The sequence below is a fragment of the Hemitrygon akajei genome, chromosome 25 (assembly GCF_048418815.1).
Source record: "Hemitrygon akajei chromosome 25, sHemAka1.3, whole genome shotgun sequence".
NCBI lineage: Eukaryota > Metazoa > Chordata > Chondrichthyes > Myliobatiformes > Dasyatidae > Hemitrygon > Hemitrygon akajei.
In genome coordinates this window covers 20,525,280-20,545,363 of record NC_133148.1, presented here as the reverse complement: position 1 = coordinate 20,545,363, position 20,084 = coordinate 20,525,280, and the positions used below count along the sequence as shown (strand labels likewise).

The window sequence follows — 20,084 nt, the reverse complement described above, 5'->3', positions numbered from 1 at the left end:
TGGTAATAAGAGATTTCAGGATCCATAGCTCTTCTTTACCTCTCCTCACCAGATTTCTGTCTCCAATTCCGCTCAATCTCTCTCCACGAGCAAACTCTCTGGCCCATTTTCTTGACCGTCCCATCCATCTGCCATTTCCCACAGCCTTCTTACTGATCATTAAATCACTGATATGGTCATTTCTGATCATTTCCTCGTTTCACTCTTCTCCCACATTTTCCCCTCTCTTCTCTGTACAAGACTTATCCCCGTGTGTCCACCCTCGAATCATGCCGATGTGTGCATGGCTACTGATCTGCTAAGTCACGTTTAGCCAACATCTCTCATCGCTGAACCCATCAAAATCATTTCCCCATCTCACTCTCTAACCCTGTTGTCCATTGTTTTTTTTTTGGGTTTCCGAGGTACCTTTGCACCCGCAAGTCCAACATAATGTAATACTGACCCCCGATAACGTTTCATTCAAAGCCACCTGTAGCAGCCACGTATCTGTCCTGTATCTGCATTGTACTCTGTGTTTATTATGGCAGCTGGTCACGTGAGTGGGGGTGCAGTAAAGCAAAGAAGTCACGTGTTCATGCTTTGTTCAGTGCAGTTTGGAAGCCGAGGGCCAACAGAGGTCGTATCTTCTGCTGAACACTCACCTTAAACTTGAGTACGCTTAAGTTTCATTGCTTCAAGATCGTACATTTGCTAATTGCTAATAAAGGACTGAAATGCATATCCTCAGCTTTTGGAGCGACTGTTATTGGTGTGAGGGTGTGTACAACAAATCTGTCGGGTCACCGGCAGCAGCGATGATTCTGGTTTGGGCTGCAGCACCACCAAAGAACTGACACTTTGCAGTGTCGAAACCACGGTGAACTAAGCACGGTGTATTTCATTACCTGTGGGTCAGCAGTCTTTGCAGGACAACTCTTGGCTTTAGCGACCCAGATAACTTTGGGTCTGTTGGCGTGTCCGGTGAGATTCTCCAGCCGCTCATTCTCCCTGCTCGTCTTCCTCTCTCCACCAGCGTCTGCTGGAGTGCCTCAAACCCACGTCTCGCCCTAGGCCTCGTCCTCTCTTTCTTCTCTCGGCTGCATTACTCTGGAACAGGAGTACATCCAATCAAAAGCTTCCGGCTTGTCCCTGAGTCCCAAATTCCAATTAGAGGAAAACACATTCTCTGCTGCCCCCCCACAACCCCTTCCCAGCTGACCCAGTTAAACCCCACAACCCTGACCTCATCTATTCTATCCAGCCCTGATGGGGTGAATGGTGGCCTGGCTCGAACACCCTGTCCATGGTCATCAGTATTCCAAAGGAGGGGGAGGGGGGGGATACAGGGATACGGAGTAAGTTTAAGCAAGTTTATCATCTTGTCTCTCAGAATTCCACAGTTCTTTGACCTGAAACACAAACTCCAACACAAATGTTGACTGACTAATGATTATTTCTAGCATTCCCGATTTCTCCAGATTGCTCTCTGGTTTCCAGAGTAAACAAGGACCTCGTGGTCTGCTAACAGTGCCTCTATCAGGACACACCCGGCATCTCTGTCCACCACATCCATTTCAAATCTGTGGACCGAGAGAAACTCACAACAGGGATGGAAGAGTAATCAAGCATCAGAGACTTGCGGGGAGACGCAACACAGGCCATTTGTCCCGAAAATTCTTGCCAACCAGCAGCCACCATGTACTTTCAACCTCCACTGGGCTATCACGAGGTAAGCCCAGCTCCATCTTTGCATCACTGTCTGGGATGGCCGTCGGAATGTGCAGGAATATAAGAGACTGCAGAGAGTAGTGGACTCACCCAGTACATCAGGGAATATAAGAGACTACAGAGAGTAGTGGACTCACCCAGCACATCAGGGAATATAAGAGACCGTAGAGAGTAGTGGACTCACCCAGTATATCAGGGAATGTAAGAGACTGTAGAGAGTAGTGGACTCACCCAGTACATCAGGGAATATAAGAGACTACAGAGAGTAGTGGACTCACCCAGTACATCAGGGAATGTAAGAGACTGTAGAGAGTAGTGGACTCACCCAGCACATCAGGGAATATAAGAGACCGTAGAGAGTAGTGGACTCACCCAGTACATCAGGGAATGTAAGAGACTGCAGAGAGTAGTGGACTCACCCAGTACATCAGGGAATGTAAGAGACTACAGAGAGTAGTGGAGTCACACAGTACATCAGGGAATGTAAGAGACTGCAGGGAGTAGTGGAGTCACACAGTACATCAGGGAATATAAGAGACTGTAGTGAGTAGTGGAGTCACACAGTACATCAGGGAATATAAGAGACTGTAGAGAGTAGTGGAGTCACACAGTACATCAGGGAATGTAAGAGACTGTAGAGAGTAGTGGACTCACCCAGTACATCAGGGAATATAAGAGACTGCAGAGAGTAGTGGAGTCACCCAGTACATCAGGGAATATAAGAGACTACAGAGAGTAGTGGAATCACCCGGTACATCAGGGAATATAAGAGACTACAGAGAGTAGTGGACTCATCGGGTACATCAGGGAATATAAGAGACTACAGAGAGTAGTGGACTCACCCAGTACATCAGGGAATATAAGAGACTACAGAGAGTAGTGGACTCACCCAGTACATCAGGGAATATAAGAGACTGTAGTGAGTAGTGGACTCACCCAGTACATCAGGGAATATAATAGACTGTAGAGTGTAGCGGACTCACCCAGTACATCAGGGAATATAAGAGACTTCAGAGGGTAGTGGACACACCCAGTACATCAGGGAATATAAGAGACTGCAGAGAGTAGTGGAGTCACCCAGTACATCAGGGAATATAAGAGACTGTAGAGAGTAGTGGAATCACCCAGTACATCAGGGAATATAAAAGACTGTAGAGAGTAGTGGACTCACCCGGTACATCAGGGAATATAAGAGACTACAGAGAGTAGTGGACTCATCGAGTACATCAGGGAATATAAGAGACTACAGAGAGTAGTGGACTCACCCAGTACATCAGGGAATATAAGAGACTACAGAGAGTAGTAGACTCACCCAGTACATCAGGGAATATAAGAGTGCACAGAGTAGTGGACTCACCCAGTACATCAGGGAATGTAAGAGACGGTAGAGAGTAGTGGACTCACCCAGTACATCAGGGAATATAAGAGACTGTAGAGAGTAGTGGACTCACCCAGTACATCAGGGAATATAAGAGACTACAGAGAGTAGTGGACTCACCCAGTACATCAGGGAATATAAGAGACTACAGAGAGTAGTGGACTCACCCAGTACATCAGGGAATGTAAGAGACTGCAGGGAGTAGTGGAGTCACACAGTACATCAGGGAATATAAGAGACTGCAGAGAGTAGTGGACTCACCCAGTACATCAGGGAATATAAGAGACTGTAGAGAGTAGTGGAGTCACACAGTACATCAGGGAATGTAAGAGACTACAGGGAGTAGTGGACTCACCCAGTACATCAGGGAATATAAGAGACTACAGACAGTAGTGGACTCACCCAGTACATCAGGGAATGTAAGAGACTGCAGGGAGTAGTGGAGTCACACAGTACATCAGGGAATATAAGAGACTGCAGAGAGTAGTGGACTCACCCAGTACATCAGGGAATATAAGAGACTACAGACAGTAGTGGACTCACCCAGTACATCAGGGAATATAAGAGACTACAGAGAGTAGTGGACTCACCCAGTACATCAGGGAATATAAGAGACTACAGACAGTAGTGGACTCACCCAGTACATCAGGGAATATAAGAGACTACAGAGAGTAGTGGACTCACCCAGTACATCAGGGAATGTAAGAGACTGCAGGGAATAGTGGAGTCACACAGTACATCAGGGAATATAAGAGACTGCAGAGAGTAGTGGACTCACCCAGTACATCAGGGAATATAAGAGACTGTAGAGAGTAGTGGAGTCACACAGTACATCAGGGAATATAAGAGACTGCAGAGAGTAGTGGAGTCACCCATTACATCAGGGAATATAATAGACTGTAGAGAGTAGTGGACTCACTCAGTACATCAGGGAATATAAGAGAGTGTAGAGAGTAGTGGACTCACCCAGTACATCAGGGAATATAAGAGACTGTAGAGAGTAGTGGACTCACCCAGTACATCAGGGAATGTAAGAGACTGTAGTGAGTAGTGGACTCACCCAGTACATCAGGGAATATAAGAGACTGTAGAGAGTAGTGGAATCACCCGGTACATCAGGGAATATAAGAGACTTCAGAGGGTAGTGGACACACCCAGTACATCAGGGAATATAAGAGACTGTAGAGAGTAGTGGAATCACCCGGTACATCAGGGAATATAAGAGACTACAGAGAGTAGTGGACTCATCGGGTACATCAGGGAATATAAGAGACTACAGAGAGTAGTGGACTCACCCAGTACATCAGGGAATATAAGAGACTACAGAGAGTAGTGGACTCACCCAGTACATCAGGGAATATAAGAGACTGTAGTGAGTAGTGGACTCACCCAGTACATCAGGGAATATAATAGACTGTAGAGTGTAGCGGACTCACCCAGTACATCAGGGAATATAAGAGACTTCAGAGGGTAGTGGACACACCCAGTACATCAGGGAATATAAGAGACTGTAGAGAGTAGTGGAATCACCCAGTACATCAGGGAATATAAAAGACTGTAGAGAGTAGTGGACTCACCCGGTACATCAGGGAATATAAGAGACTACAGAGAGTAGTGGACTCATCGAGTACATCAGGGAATATAAGAGACTACAGAGAGTAGTGGACTCACCCAGTACATCAGGGAATATAAGAGACTACAGAGAGTAGTAGACTCACCCAGTACATCAGGGAATATAAGAGTGCACAGAGTAGTGGACTCACCCAGTACATCAGGGAATGTAAGAGACGGTAGAGAGTAGTGGACTCACCCAGTACATCAGGGAATATAAGAGACTGTAGAGAGTAGTGGACTCACCCAGTACATCAGGGAATATAAGAGACTACAGAGAGTAGTGGACTCACCCAGTACATCAGGGAATATAAGAGACTACAGAGAGTAGTGGACTCACCCAGTACATCAGGGAATGTAAGAGACTGCAGGGAGTAGTGGAGTCACACAGTACATCAGGGAATATAAGAGACTGCAGAGAGTAGTGGACTCACCCAGTACATCAGGGAATATAAGAGACTGTAGAGAGTAGTGGACTCACCCAGTACATCAGGGAATGTAAGAGACTGCAGGGAGTAGTGGAGTCACACAGTACATCAGGGAATATAAGAGACTGCAGAGAGTAGTGGACTCACCCAGTACATCAGGGAATATAAGAGACTACAGACAGTAGTGGACTCACCCAGTACATCAGGGAATATAAGAGACTACAGAGAGTAGTGGACTCACCCAGTACATTAGGGAATATAAGAGACTACAGACAGTAGTGGACTCACCCAGTACATCAGGGAATATAAGAGACTACAGAGAGTAGTGGACTCACCCAGTACATCAGGGAATGTAAGAGACTGCAGGGAGTAGTGGAGTCACACAGTACATCAGGGAATATAAGAGACTGCAGAGAGTAGTGGACTCACCCAGTACATCAGGGAATATAAGAGACTGTAGAGAGTAGTGGAGTCACACAGTACATCAGGGAATGTAAGAGACTACAGGGAGTAGTGGACTCACCCAGTACATCAGGGAATATAAGAGACTACAGACAGTAGTGGACTCACCCAGTACATCAGGGAATATAAGAGACTGTAGAGAGTAGTGGACTCACCCAGTACATCAGGGAATATAAGAGACTGTAGAGAGTAGTGGACTCACCCAGTACATCAGGGAATATAAGAGACTACAGAGAGTAGTGGAGTCACCCAGTACATCAGGGAATATAAGAGACTACAGAGAGTAGTGGACTCACCCAGTACATCAGGGAATATAAGAGACTGTAGAGAGTAGTGGACTCACCCAGTACATCAGGGAATATAAGTGACTGTAGAGAGTAGTGGACTCACCCAGTACATCAGGGAATATAAGAGACTGTAGAGAGTAGTGGACTCACCCAGTACATCAGGGAATATAAGAGACTACAGAGAGCAGTGGAGTCACCCAGTACATCAGGGAATATAAGAGACTGTAGAGAGTAGTGGACTCACCCAGTACATCAGGGAATATAAGAGACTGTAGTGAGTAGTGGACTCACCCATTACATCAGGGAATATAAGAGACTGCAGAGAGTAGTGGACTCACCCAGTACATCAGGGAATATAAGAGACTGCAGAGAGTAGTGGACTCACCCAGTACATCAGGGAATTTCAGAGACTGTAGAGAGTAGTGGACTCACCCAGTACATCAGGGAATATAAGAGACTGCAGAAAGTAGTGGAATCACACAGTACATCAGGGAGTGTAAGAGACTGCAGAGAGTAGTGGACTCACCCAGTACATCAGGGAATATAAGAGACTGCAGAGGGTAGTGGACTCACCCAGTACATCAGGGAATATAAGAGACTGCAGAGGGTAGTGGACTCAACCAGTACATCAGGGAATATAAGAGACTACAGAGAGTAGTGGACTCACCCAGTACATCAGGGAATATAAGAGACTGCAGAGAGTAGTGGAGTCACACAGTACATCAGGGAATATAAGAGACTACAGAGAGTAGTGGACTCACCCAGTACATCAGGGAATGTAAGAGACTGCAGGGAGTAGTGGAGTCACACAGTACATCAGGGAATATAAGAGACTGCAGAGAGTAGTGGACTCACCCAGTACATCAGGGAATATAAGAGACTGTAGAGAGTAGTGGAGTCACACAGTACATCAGGGAATGTAAGAGACTACAGGGAGTAGTGGACTCACCCAGTACATCAGGGAATATAAGAGACTACAGACAGTAGTGGACTCACCCAGTACATCAGGGAATATAAGAGACTACAGAGAGTAGTGGACTCACCCAGTACATCAGGGAATATAAGAGACTACAGACAGTAGTGGACTCACCCAGTACATCAGGGAATATAAGAGACTACAGAGAGTAGTGGACTCACCCAGTACATCAGGGAATGTAAGAGACTGCAGGGAGTAGTGGAGTCACACAGTACATCAGGGAATATAAGAGACTGCAGAGAGTAGTGGACTCACCCAGTACATCAGGGAATATAAGAGACTGTAGAGAGTAGTGGAGTCACACAGTACATCAGGGAATGTAAGAGACTACAGGGAGTAGTGGACTCACCCAGTACATCAGGGAATATAAGAGACTACAGACAGTAGTGGACTCACCCAGTACATCAGGGAATATAAGAGACTGTAGAGAGTAGTGGACTCACCCAGTACATCAGGGAATATAAGAGACTGTAGAGAGTAGTGGACTCACCCAGTACATCAGGGAATATAAGAGACTACAGAGAGTAGTGGAGTCACCCAGTACATCAGGGAATATAAGAGACTACAGAGAGTAGTGGACTCACCCAGTACATCAGGGAATATAAGAGACTGTAGAGAGTAGTGGACTCACCCAGTACATCAGGGAATATAAGAGACTGTAGAGAGTAGTGGACTCACCCAGTACATCAGGGAATATAAGAGACTGTAGAGAGTAGTGGACTCACCCAGTACATCAGGGAATATAAGAGACTACAGAGAGTAGTGGAGTCACCCAGTACATCAGGGAATATAAGAGACTGTAGAGAGTAGTGGACTCACCCAGTACATCAGGGAATATAAGAGACTGTAGTGAGTAGTGGACTCACCCAGTACATCAGGGAATATAAGAGACTGCAGAGAGTAGTGGACTCACCCAGTACATCAGGGAATATAAGAGACTGCAGAGAGTAGTGGACTCACCCAGTACATCAGGGAATTTCAGAGACTGTAGAGAGTAGTGGACTCACCCAGTACATCAGGGAATATAAGAGACTGCAGAGAGTAGTGGACTCACACAGTACATCAGGGAGTGTAAGAGACTGCAGAGAGTACTGGACTCACCCAGTACATCAGGGAATATAAGAGACTGCAGAGGGTAGTGGACTCACCCAGTACATCAGGGAATATAAGAGACTGCAGAGGGTAGTGGACTCAACCAGTACATCAGGGAATATAAGAGACTGTAGAGAGTAGTGGACTCACCCAGTACATCAGGGAATGTAAGAGACGACAGAGAGTAGTGGACTCACACAGTACATCAGGGAATGTAAGAGACTACAAAGAGTAGTGGACTCACCCAGTACATCAGAGAATATAAGAGACTATAGAGAGTAGTGGACACACCCAGTACATCAGGGAATATAAGAGACTACAGAGAGTAGTGGACTCACCCAGTGCATCAGGGAATATAAGAGACTGCAGGGAGTAGTGGACTCACCCAGTACATCAGGGAATATAAGAGACTGTAGAGAGTAGTGGACTCACCCAGTACATCAGGGAATATAAGAGACGACAGAGAGTAGTGGACTCACCCAGTACATCAGGGAATATAAGAGACTGTAGAGAGTAGTGGACTCACCCAGTACATCAGGGAATATAAGAGACTGCAGAGAGTAGTGGAGTCACCCATTACATCAGGGAATATAATAGACTGTAGAGAGTAGTGGACTCACTCAGTACATCAGGGAATATAAGAGAGTGTAGAGAGTAGTGGACTCACCCAGTACATCAGGGAATATAAGAGACTGTAGAGAGTAGTGGACTCACCCAGTACATCAGGGAATGTAAGAGACTGTAGTGAGTAGTGGACTCACCCAGTACATCAGGGAATATAATAGACTGTAGAGAGTAGCGGACTCACCCAGTACATCAGGGAATATAAGAGACTTCAGAGGGTAGTGGACACACCCAGTACATCAGGGAATATAAGAGACTGTAGAGAGTAGTGGAATCACCCGGTACATCAGGGAATATAAGAGACTACAGAGAGTAGTGGACTCATCGGGTACATCAGGGAATATAAGAGACTACAGAGAGTAGTGGACTCACCCAGTACATCAGGGAATATAAGAGACTACAGAGAGTAGTGGACTCACCCAGTACATCAGGGAATATAAGAGACTGTAGTGAGTAGTGGACTCACCCAGTACATCAGGGAATATAATAGACTGTAGAGTGTAGCGGACTCACCCAGTACATCAGGGAATATAAGAGACTTCAGAGGGTAGTGGACACACCCAGTACATCAGGGAATATAAGAGACTGCAGAGAGTAGTGGACTCACCCAGTACATCAGGGAATATAAGAGACTGCAGAGAGTAGTGGAGTCACCCAGTACATCAGGGAATATAAGAGACTGCAGAGAGTAGTGGAGTCACCCAGTACATCAGGGAATATAAGAGTCTGTAGAGAGTAGTGGAATCACCCAGTACATCAGGGAATATAAAAGACTGTAGAGAGTAGTGGACTCACCCGGTACATCAGGGAATATAAGAGACTACAGAGAGTAGTGGACTCATCGAGTACATCAGGGAATATAAGAGACTACAGAGAGTAGTGGACTCACCCAGTACATCAGGGAATATAAGAGACTACAGAGAGTAGTAGACTCACCCAGTACATCAGGGAATATAAGAGTGCACAGAGTAGTGGACTCACCCAGTACATCAGGGAATGTAAGAGACGGTAGAGAGTAGTGGACTCACCCAGTACATCAGGGAATATAAGAGACTGTAGAGAGTAGTGGACTCACCCAGTACATCAGGGAATATAAGAGACTACAGAGAGTAGTGGACTCACCCAGTACATCAGGGAATATAAGAGACTACAGAGAGTAGTGGACTCACCCAGTACATCAGGGAATGTAAGAGACTGCAGGGAGTAGTGGAGTCACACAGTACATCAGGGAATATAAGAGACTGCAGAGAGTAGTGGACTCACCCAGTACATCAGGGAATATAAGAGACTGTAGAGAGTAGTGGAGTCACACAGTACATCAGGGAATGTAAGAGACTACAGGGAGTAGTGGACTCACCCAGTACATCAGGGAATATAAGAGACTACAGACAGTAGTGGACTCACCCAGTACATCAGGGAATGTAAGAGACTGCAGGGAGTAGTGGAGTCACACAGTACATCAGGGAATATAAGAGACTGCAGAGAGTAGTGGACTCACCCAGTACATCAGGGAATATAAGAGACTACAGACAGTAGTGGACTCACCCAGTACATCAGGGAATATAAGAGACTACAGAGAGTAGTGGACTCACCCAGTACATCAGGGAATATAAGAGACTACAGACAGTAGTGGACTCACCCAGTACATCAGGGAATATAAGAGACTACAGAGAGTAGTGGACTCACCCAGTACATCAGGGAATGTAAGAGACTGCAGGGAGTAGTGGAGTCACACAGTACATCAGGGAATATAAGAGACTGCAGAGAGTAGTGGACTCACCCAGTACATCAGGGAATATAAGAGACTGTAGAGAGTAGTGGAGTCACACAGTACATCAGGGAATATAAGAGACTGCAGAGAGTAGTGGAGTCACCCATTACATCAGGGAATATAATAGACTGTAGAGAGTAGTGGACTCACTCAGTACATCAGGGAATATAAGAGAGTGTAGAGAGTAGTGGACTCACCCAGTACATCAGGGAATATAAGAGACTGTAGAGAGTAGTGGACTCACCCAGGACATCAGGGAATGTAAGAGACTGTAGAGAGTAGTGGACTCACCCAGTACATCAGGGAATATAATAGACTGTAGAGAGTAGTGGACTCACTCAGTACATCAGGGAATATAAGAGAGTGTAGAGAGTAGTGGACTCACCCAGTACATCAGGGAATATAAGAGACTGTAGAGAGTAGTGGACTCACCCAGTACATCAGGGAATGTAAGAGACTGTAGAGAGTAGTGGACTCACCCAGTACATCAGGGAATATAATAGACTGTAGAGAGTAGTGGACTCACTCAGTACATCAGGGAATATAAGAGAGTGTAGAGAGTAGTGGACTCACCCAGTACATCAGGGAATATAAGAGACTGTAGAGAGTAGTGGACTCACCCAGTACATCAGGGAATGTAAGAGACTGTAGAGAGTAGTGGACTCACCCAGTACATCAGGGAATATAAGAGACTGTAGAGAGTAGTGGACTCACCCAGTACATCAGGGAATATAATAGACTGTAGAGAGTAGCGGACTCACCCAGTACATCAGGGAATATAAGAGACTTCAGAGGGTAGTGGACACACCCAGTACATCAGGGAATATAAGAGACTGTAGAGAGTAGTGGAATCACCCGGTACATCAGGGAATATAAGAGACTACAGAGAGTAGTGGACTCATCGGGTACATCAGGGAATATAAGAGACTACACAGAGTAGTGGACTCACCCAGTACATCAGGGAATATAAGAGACTACAGAGAGTAGTGGACTCACCCAGTACATCAGGGAATATAAGAGACTGTAGTGAGTAGTGGACTCACCCAGTACATCAGGGAATATAATAGACTGTAGAGTGTAGCGGACTCACCCAGTACATCAGGGAATATAAGAGACTTCAGAGGGTAGTGGACACACCCAGTACATCAGGGAATATAAGAGACTGTAGAGAGTAGTGGAATCACCCAGTACATCAGGGAATATAAAAGACTGTAGAGAGTAGTGGACTCACCCGGTACATCAGGGAATATAAGAGACTACAGAGAGTAGTGGACTCATCGAGTACATCAGGGAATATAAGAGACTACAGAGAGTAGTGGACTCACCCAGTACATCAGGGAATATAAGAGACTACAGAGAGTAGTAGACTCACCCAGTACATCAGGGAATATAAGAGTGCACAGAGTAGTGGACTCACCCAGTACATCAGGGAATGTAAGAGACGGTAGAGAGTAGTGGACTCACCCAGTACATCAGGGAATATAAGAGACTGTAGAGAGTAGTGGACTCACCCAGTACATCAGGGAATATAAGAGACTACAGAGAGTAGTGGACTCACCCAGTACATCAGGGAATATAAGAGACTACAGAGAGTAGTGGACTCACCCAGTACATCAGGGAATGTAAGAGACTGCAGGGAGTAGTGGAGTCACACAGTACATCAGGGAATATAAGAGACTGCAGAGAGTAGTGGACTCACCCAGTACATCAGGGAATATAAGAGACTGTAGAGAGTAGTGGAGTCACACAGTACATCAGGGAATGTAAGAGACTACAGGGAGTAGTGGACTCACCCAGTACATCAGGGAATATAAGAGACTACAGACAGTAGTGGACTCACCCAGTACATCAGGGAATGTAAGAGACTGCAGGGAGTAGTGGAGTCACACAGTACATCAGGGAATATAAGAGACTGCAGAGAGTAGTGGACTCACCCAGTACATCAGGGAATATAAGAGACTACAGACAGTAGTGGACTCACCCAGTACATCAGGGAATATAAGAGACTACAGAGAGTAGTGGACTCACCCAGTACATCAGGGAATGTAAGAGACTGCAGGGAGTAGTGGAGTCACACAGTACATCAGGGATTATAAGAGACTGCAGAGAGTAGTGGACTCACCCAGTACATCAGGGAATATAAGAGACTGTAGAGAGTAGTGGAGTCACACAGTACATCAGGGAATGTAAGAGACTACAGGGAGTAGTGGACTCACCCAGTACATCAGGGAATATAAGAGACTACAGACAGTAGTGGACTCACCCAGTACATCAGGGAATATAAGAGACTGTAGAGAGTAGTGGACTCACCCAGTACATCAGGGAATATAAGAGACTGTAGAGAGTAGTGGACTCACCCAGTACATCAGGGAATATAAGAGACTGTAGAGAGTAGTGGAGTCACCCAGTACATCAGGGAATATAAGAGACTACAGAGAGCAGTGGAGTCACCCAGTACATCAGGGAATATAAGAGACTGTAGAGAGTAGTGGACTCACCCAGTACATCAGGGAATATAAGAGACTGTAGTGAGTAGTGGACTCACCCAGTACATCAGGGAATATAAGAGACTGCAGAGAGTAGTGGACTCACCCAGTACATCAGGGAATATAAGAGACTGCAGAGAGTAGTGGACTCACCCAGTACATCAGGGAATTTCAGAGACTGTAGAGAGTAGTGGACTCACCCAGTACATCAGGGAATATAAGAGACTGCAGAGAGTAGTGGAATCACACAGTACATCAGGGAGTGTAAGAGACTGCAGAGAGTAGTGGACTCACCCAGTACATCAGGGAATATAAGAGACTGCAGAGGGTAGTGGACTCACCCAGTACATCAGGGAATATAAGAGACTGCAGAGGGTAGTGGACTCAACCAGTACATCAGGGAATATAAGAGACTGTAGAGAGTAGTGGACTCACCCAGTACATCAGGGAATGTAAGAGACGACAGAGAGTAGTGGACTCACACAGTACATCAGGGAATGTAAGAGACTACAAAGAGTAGTGGACTCACCCAGTACATCAGAGAATATAAGAGACTATAGAGAGTAGTGGACACACCCAGTACATCAGGGAATATAAGAGACTACAGAGAGTAGTGGACTCACCCAGTGCATCAGGGAATATAAGAGACTGCAGGGAGTAGTGGACTCACCCAGTACATCAGGGAATATAAGAGACTGTAGAGAGTAGTGGACTCACCCAGTACATCAGGGAATATAAGAGACGACAGAGAGTAGTGGACTCACCCAGTACATCAGGGAATATAAGAGACTGTAGAGAGTAGTGGACTCACCCAGTACATCAGGGAATATAAGAGACTGCAGAGAGTAGTGGAGTCACCCATTACATCAGGGAATATAATAGACTGTAGAGAGTAGTGGACTCACTCAGTACATCAGGGAATATAAGAGAGTGTAGAGAGTAGTGGACTCACCCAGTACATCAGGGAATATAAGAGACTGTAGAGAGTAGTGGACTCACCCAGTACATCAGGGAATGTAAGAGACTGTAGTGAGTAGTGGACTCACCCAGTACATCAGGGAATATAATAGACTGTAGAGAGTAGCGGACTCACCCAGTACATCAGGGAATATAAGAGACTTCAGAGGGTAGTGGACACACCCAGTACATCAGGGAATATAAGAGACTGTAGAGAGTAGTGGAATCACCCGGTACATCAGGGAATATAAGAGACTACAGAGAGTAGTGGACTCATCGGGTACATCAGGGAATATAAGAGACTACAGAGAGTAGTGGACTCACCCAGTACATCAGGGAATATAAGAGACTACAGAGAGTAGTGGACTCACCCAGTACATCAGGGAATATAAGAGACTGTAGTGAGTAGTGGACTCACCCAGTACATCAGGGAATATAATAGACTGTAGAGTGTAGCGGACTCACCCAGTACATCAGGGAATATAAGAGACTTCAGAGGGTAGTGGACACACCCAGTACATCAGGGAATATAAGAGACTGTAGAGAGTAGTGGAATCACCCAGTACATCAGGGAATATAAAAGACTGTAGAGAGTAGTGGACTCACCCGGTACATCAGGGAATATAAGAGACTACAGAGAGTAGTGGACTCATCGAGTACATCAGGGAATATAAGAGACTACAGAGAGTAGTGGACTCACCCAGTACATCAGGGAATATAAGAGACTACAGAGAGTAGTAGACTCACCCAGTACATCAGGGAATATAAGAGTGCACAGAGTAGTGGACTCACCCAGTACATCAGGGAATGTAAGAGACGGTAGAGAGTAGTGGACTCACCCAGTACATCAGGGAATATAAGAGACTGTAGAGAGTAGTGGACTCACCCAGTACATCAGGTAATATAAGAGACTACAGAGAGTAGTGGACTCACCCAGTACATCAGGGAATATAAGAGACTACAGAGGGTAGTAGACGCACCCAGCACATCAGGGAATATAAGAGACGGTAGAGAGTAGTGGACTCACCCAGTACATCAGGGAATATAAGAGACTGTAGAGAGTAGTGGACCCACCCAGCACATCAGGGAATATAAGAGACCGTAGAGAGTAGTGGACTCACCCAGTACATCAGGGAATATAAGAGACTGTAGAGAGTAGTGGACCCACCCAGCACATCAGGGAATATAAGAGACTGTAGAGAGTAGTGGACTCACCCAGTACATCAGGGAATATAAGAGACTGTAGAGAGTAGTGGACTCACCCAGTATATCAGGGAATATAAGAGAATGCAGAGAGTAATGGACTCACCCAGTACATCAGGGAATATAAGAGACTGTAGAGAGTAGTGGACCCACCCAGCACATCAGGGAATATAAGAGACTGTAGAGAGTAGTGGACTCACCCAGTATATCAGGGAATATAAGAGACTGCAGAGAGTAATGGACTCACCCAGTACATCAGGGAATATAAGAGACTGTAGAGAGTAGTGGACTCACCCAGTACTTCAGGGAATGTAAGAGACTACAGAGAGTAGTGGACTCACACAGTACATCAGGGAATGTAAGAGACTACAGAGAGTAGTGGACTCACCCACTACATCAGGGAATATAAGAGACTGCAGAGAGTAGTGGACTCAAGCAGTACATCAGGGAATGTAAGAGACTGCAGAGAGTAGTGGACTCACCCAGTACATCAGGGAATATAAGAGACTACAGAGAGTAGTGGACTCACCCAGTATATCAGGGAATATAAGAGACTGCAGGGAGTAGTGGCCTCACCCAGTACATCAGGGAATATAAGAGACTGCAGAGAGTAGTGGTCTCACTCAGTACATCAGGGAATATAAGAGACTGTAGAGAGTAGTGGACTCACCCAGGACATCAGGGAATATAAGAGACTGCAGAGGGTAGTGGACTCACCCAGTACATCAGGGAAAATAAGAGACTATAGAGAGTAGTGGACTCACCCAGTACATCAGGGAATATAAGAGACTGTAGTGAGTAGTGGACTCACCCAGTACATCTGGGAATATAAGAGACTGCAGAGGGTAGTGGACTCACCCAGTACATCAGGGAATATAAGAGACTGTAGTGAGTAGTGGACTCACCCGGTACATCTGGGAATATAAGAGACTGCAGAGGGTAGTGGACTCACCCAGTACATCAGGGAATTTCAGAGACTGTAGAGAGTAGTGGACTCACCCAGTACATCAGGGAATATAAGAGACTGTAGAGAGTAGTGGACTCACCCAGTACATCAGGGAATATAAGAGACTGTAGTGAGTAGTGGAGTCACACAGTACATCAGGGAATATAAGAGACTGTAGAGAGTAGTGGAGTCACACAGTACATCAGGGAATGTAAGAGACTACAGAGAGTAGTGGACTCACCCAGTACATCAGGGAATATAAGAGACTACAGACAGTAGTGGACTCACCCAGTACATCAGGGAATATAAGAGACTGTAGAGAGTAGTGGACTCACCCAGTACATCAGGGAATATAAGAGACTGTAGAGAGTAGTGGACTCACCCAGTACATCAGGGAATATAAGAGACTACAGAGAGTAGTGGAGTCACCCAGTACATCAGGGAATATAAGAGACTACAGAGAGTAGTGGACTCACCGAGTACATCAGCGAATATAAGAGACTGTAGAGAGTAGTGGACTCACCCAGTACATCAGGGAATATAAGAGACTACAGAGAGTAGTGGAGTCACCCAGTACATCAGGGAATATAAGAGACTACAGAGAGTAGTGGACTCACCCAGTACATCAGGGAATGTAAGAGACTGCAGGGAGTAGTGGAGTCACACAGTACATCAGGGAATGTAAGAGACTACAGGGAGTAGTGGACTCACCCAGTACATCAGGGAATATAAGAGACTACAGAGAGTAGTAGACTCACCCAGTACATCAGGGAATATAAGAGACTACAGAGAGTAGTGGACTCACCCAGTACATCAGGGAATGTAAGAGACTGCAGGGAGTAGTGGAGTCACACAGTACATCAGGGAATATAAGAGACTGCAGAGAGTAGTGGAGTCACACAGTACATCAGGGAATATAAGAGACTACAGAGAGTAGTGGACTCACCCAGTACATCAGGGAATATAAGAGACTGTAGAGAGTAGTGGAGTCACACAGTACATCAGGGAATGTAAGAGACTACAGGGAGTAGTGGACTCACCCAGTACATCAGGGAATATAAGAGACTACAGACAGTAGTGGACTCACCCAGTACATCAGGGAATATAAGAGACTGTAGAGAGTAGTGGACTCACCCAGTACATCAGGGAATATAAGAGACTGTAGAGAGTAGTGGACTCACCCAGTACATCAGGGAATATAAGAGACTACAGAGAGTAGTGGACTCACCCAGTACATCAGGGAATATAAGAGACTACAGAGAGTAGTGGAGTCACCCAGTACATCAGGGAATATAAGAGACTGTAGAGAGTAGTGGACTCACCCAGTACATCAGGGAATATAAGAGACTGTAGTGAGTAGTGGACTCACCCAGTACATCAGGGAATATAAGAGACTGCAGAGAGTAGTGGACTCACCCAGTACATCAGGGAATATAAGAGACTGCAGAGAGTAGTGGACTCACCCAGTACATCAGGGAATTTCAGAGACTGTAGAGAGTAGTGGACTCACCCAGTACATCAGGGAATATAAGAGACTGCAGAGAGTAGTGGACTCACACAGTACATCAGGGAATATAAGAGACTGTAGAGAGTAGTGGACTCACCCAGTATATCAGGGAATATAAGAGAATGCAGAGAGTAATGGACTCACCCAGTACATCAGGGAATATAAGAGACTGTAGAGAGTAGTGGACCCACCCAGCACATCAGGGAATATAAGAGACTGTAGAGAGTAGTGGACTCACCCAGTACATCAGGGAATGTAAGAGACGACAGAGAGTAGTGGACTCACACAGTACATCAGGGAATGTAAGAGACTACAAAGAGTAGTGGACTCACCCAGTACATCAGAGAATATAAGAGACTATAGAGAGTAGTGGACACACCCAGTACATCAGGGAATATAAGAGACTACAGAGAGTAGTGGACTCACCCAGTGCATCAGGGAATATAAGAGACTGCAGGGAGTAGTGGACTCACCCAGTACATCAGGGAATATAAGAGACTGTAGAGAGTAGTGGACTCACCCAGTACATCAGGGAATATAAGAGACGACAGAGAGTAGTGGACTCACCCAGTACATCAGGGAATATAAGAGACTGTAGAGAGTAGTGGACTCACCCAGTACATCAGGGAATATAAGAGACTGCAGAGAGTAGTGGAGTCACCCATTACATCAGGGAATATAATAGACTGTAGAGAGTAGTGGACTCACTCAGTACATCAGGGAATATAAGAGAGTGTAGAGAGTAGTGGACTCACCCAGTACATCAGGGAATATAAGAGACTGTAGAGAGTAGTGGACTCACCCAGTACATCAGGGAATGTAAGAGACTGTAGTGAGTAGTGGACTCACCCAGTACATCAGGGAATATAATAGACTGTAGAGAGTAGCGGACTCACCCAGTACATCAGGGAATATAAGAGACTTCAGAGGGTAGTGGACACACCCAGTACATCAGGGAATATAAGAGACTGTAGAGAGTAGTGGAATCACCCGGTACATCAGGGAATATAAGAGACTACAGAGAGTAGTGGACTCATCGGGTACATCAGGGAATATAAGAGACTACAGAGAGTAGTGGACTCACCCAGTACATCAGGGAATATAAGAGACTACAGAGAGTAGTGGACTCACCCAGTACATCAGGGAATATAAGAGACTGTAGTGAGTAGTGGACTCACCCAGTACATCAGGGAATATAATAGACTGTAGAGTGTAGCGGACTCACCCAGTACATCAGGGAATATAAGAGACTTCAGAGGGTAGTGGACACACCCAGTACATCAGGGAATATAAGAGACTGCAGAGAGTAGTGGACTCACCCAGTACATCAGGGAATATAAGAGACTGCAGAGAGTAGTGGAGTCACCCAGTACATCAGGGAATATAAGAGACTGCAGAGAGTAGTGGAGTCACCCAGTACATCAGGGAATATAAGAGTCTGTAGAGAGTAGTGGAATCACCCAGTACATCAGGGAATATAAAAGACTGTAGAGAGTAGTGGACTCACCCGGTACATCAGGGAATATAAGAGACTACAGAGAGTAGTGGACTCATCGAGTACATCAGGGAATATAAGAGACTACAGAGAGTAGTGGACTCACCCAGTACATCAGGGAATATAAGAGACTACAGAGAGTAGTAGACTCACCCAGTACATCAGGGAATATAAGAGTGCACAGAGTAGTGGACTCACCCAGTACATCAGGGAATGTAAGAGACGGTAGAGAGTAGTGGACTCACCCAGTACATCAGGGAATATAAGAGACTGTAGAGAGTAGTGGACTCACCCAGTACATCAGGGAATATAAGAGACTACAGAGAGTAGTGGACTCACCCAGTACATCAGGGAATATAAGAGACTACAGAGAGTAGTGGACTCACCCAGTACATCAGGGAATGTAAGAGACTGCAGGGAGTAGTGGAGTCACACAGTACATCAGGGAATATAAGAGACTGCAGAGAGTAGTGGACTCACCCAGTACATCAGGGAATATAAGAGACTGTAGAGAGTAGTGGAGTCACACAGTACATCAGGGAATGTAAGAGACTACAGGGAGTAGTGGACTCACCCAGTACATCAGGGAATATAAGAGACTACAGACAGTAGTGGACTCACCCAGTACATCAGGGAATGTAAGAGACTGCAGGGAGTAGTGGAGTCACACAGTACATCAGGGAATATAAGAGACTGCAGAGAGTAGTGGACTCACCCAGTACATCAGGGAATATAAGAGACTACAGACAGTAGTGGACTCACCCAGTACATCAGGGAATATAAGAGACTACAGAGAGTAGTGGACTCACCCAGTACATCAGGGAATATAAGAGACTACAGACAGTAGTGGACTCACCCAGTACATCAGGGAATATAAGAGACTACAGAGAGTAGTGGACTCACCCAGTACATCAGGGAATGTAAGAGACTGCAGGGAGTAGTGGAGTCACACAGTACATCAGGGAATATAAGAGACTGCAGAGAGTAGTGGACTCACCCAGTACATCAGGGAATATAAGAGACTGTAGAGAGTAGTGGAGTCACACAGTACATCAGGGAATATAAGAGACTGCAGAGAGTAGTGGAGTCACCCATTACATCAGGGAATATAATAGACTGTAGAGAGTAGTGGACTCACTCAGTACATCAGG

The 20,084-nt window shown here is 45.7% G+C and overlaps 1 protein-coding gene across 4 annotated transcripts in view; it reads right to left on the bottom strand.

The window, feature by feature from the left end:
- Positions 1 to 20,084, bottom strand: part of LOC140716392 (uncharacterized) — a 196,481-nt gene that overhangs the window by 56,460 nt on the left and 119,937 nt on the right. For 2 of the 4 annotated variants that reach the window (XM_073029075.1, XM_073029076.1), the window contains exon 4: positions 888 to 1,089. The exons of the other annotated variants lie outside the window; for them this stretch is intronic. In XM_073029075.1, the coding sequence (XP_072885176.1) occupies positions 888 to 985 (98 nt within the window). In that variant the 5' untranslated portion in view covers positions 986 to 1,089. The remainder of the gene's footprint in view (positions 1 to 887; positions 1,090 to 20,084) is intronic. 4 annotated transcript variants of the gene reach the window in all.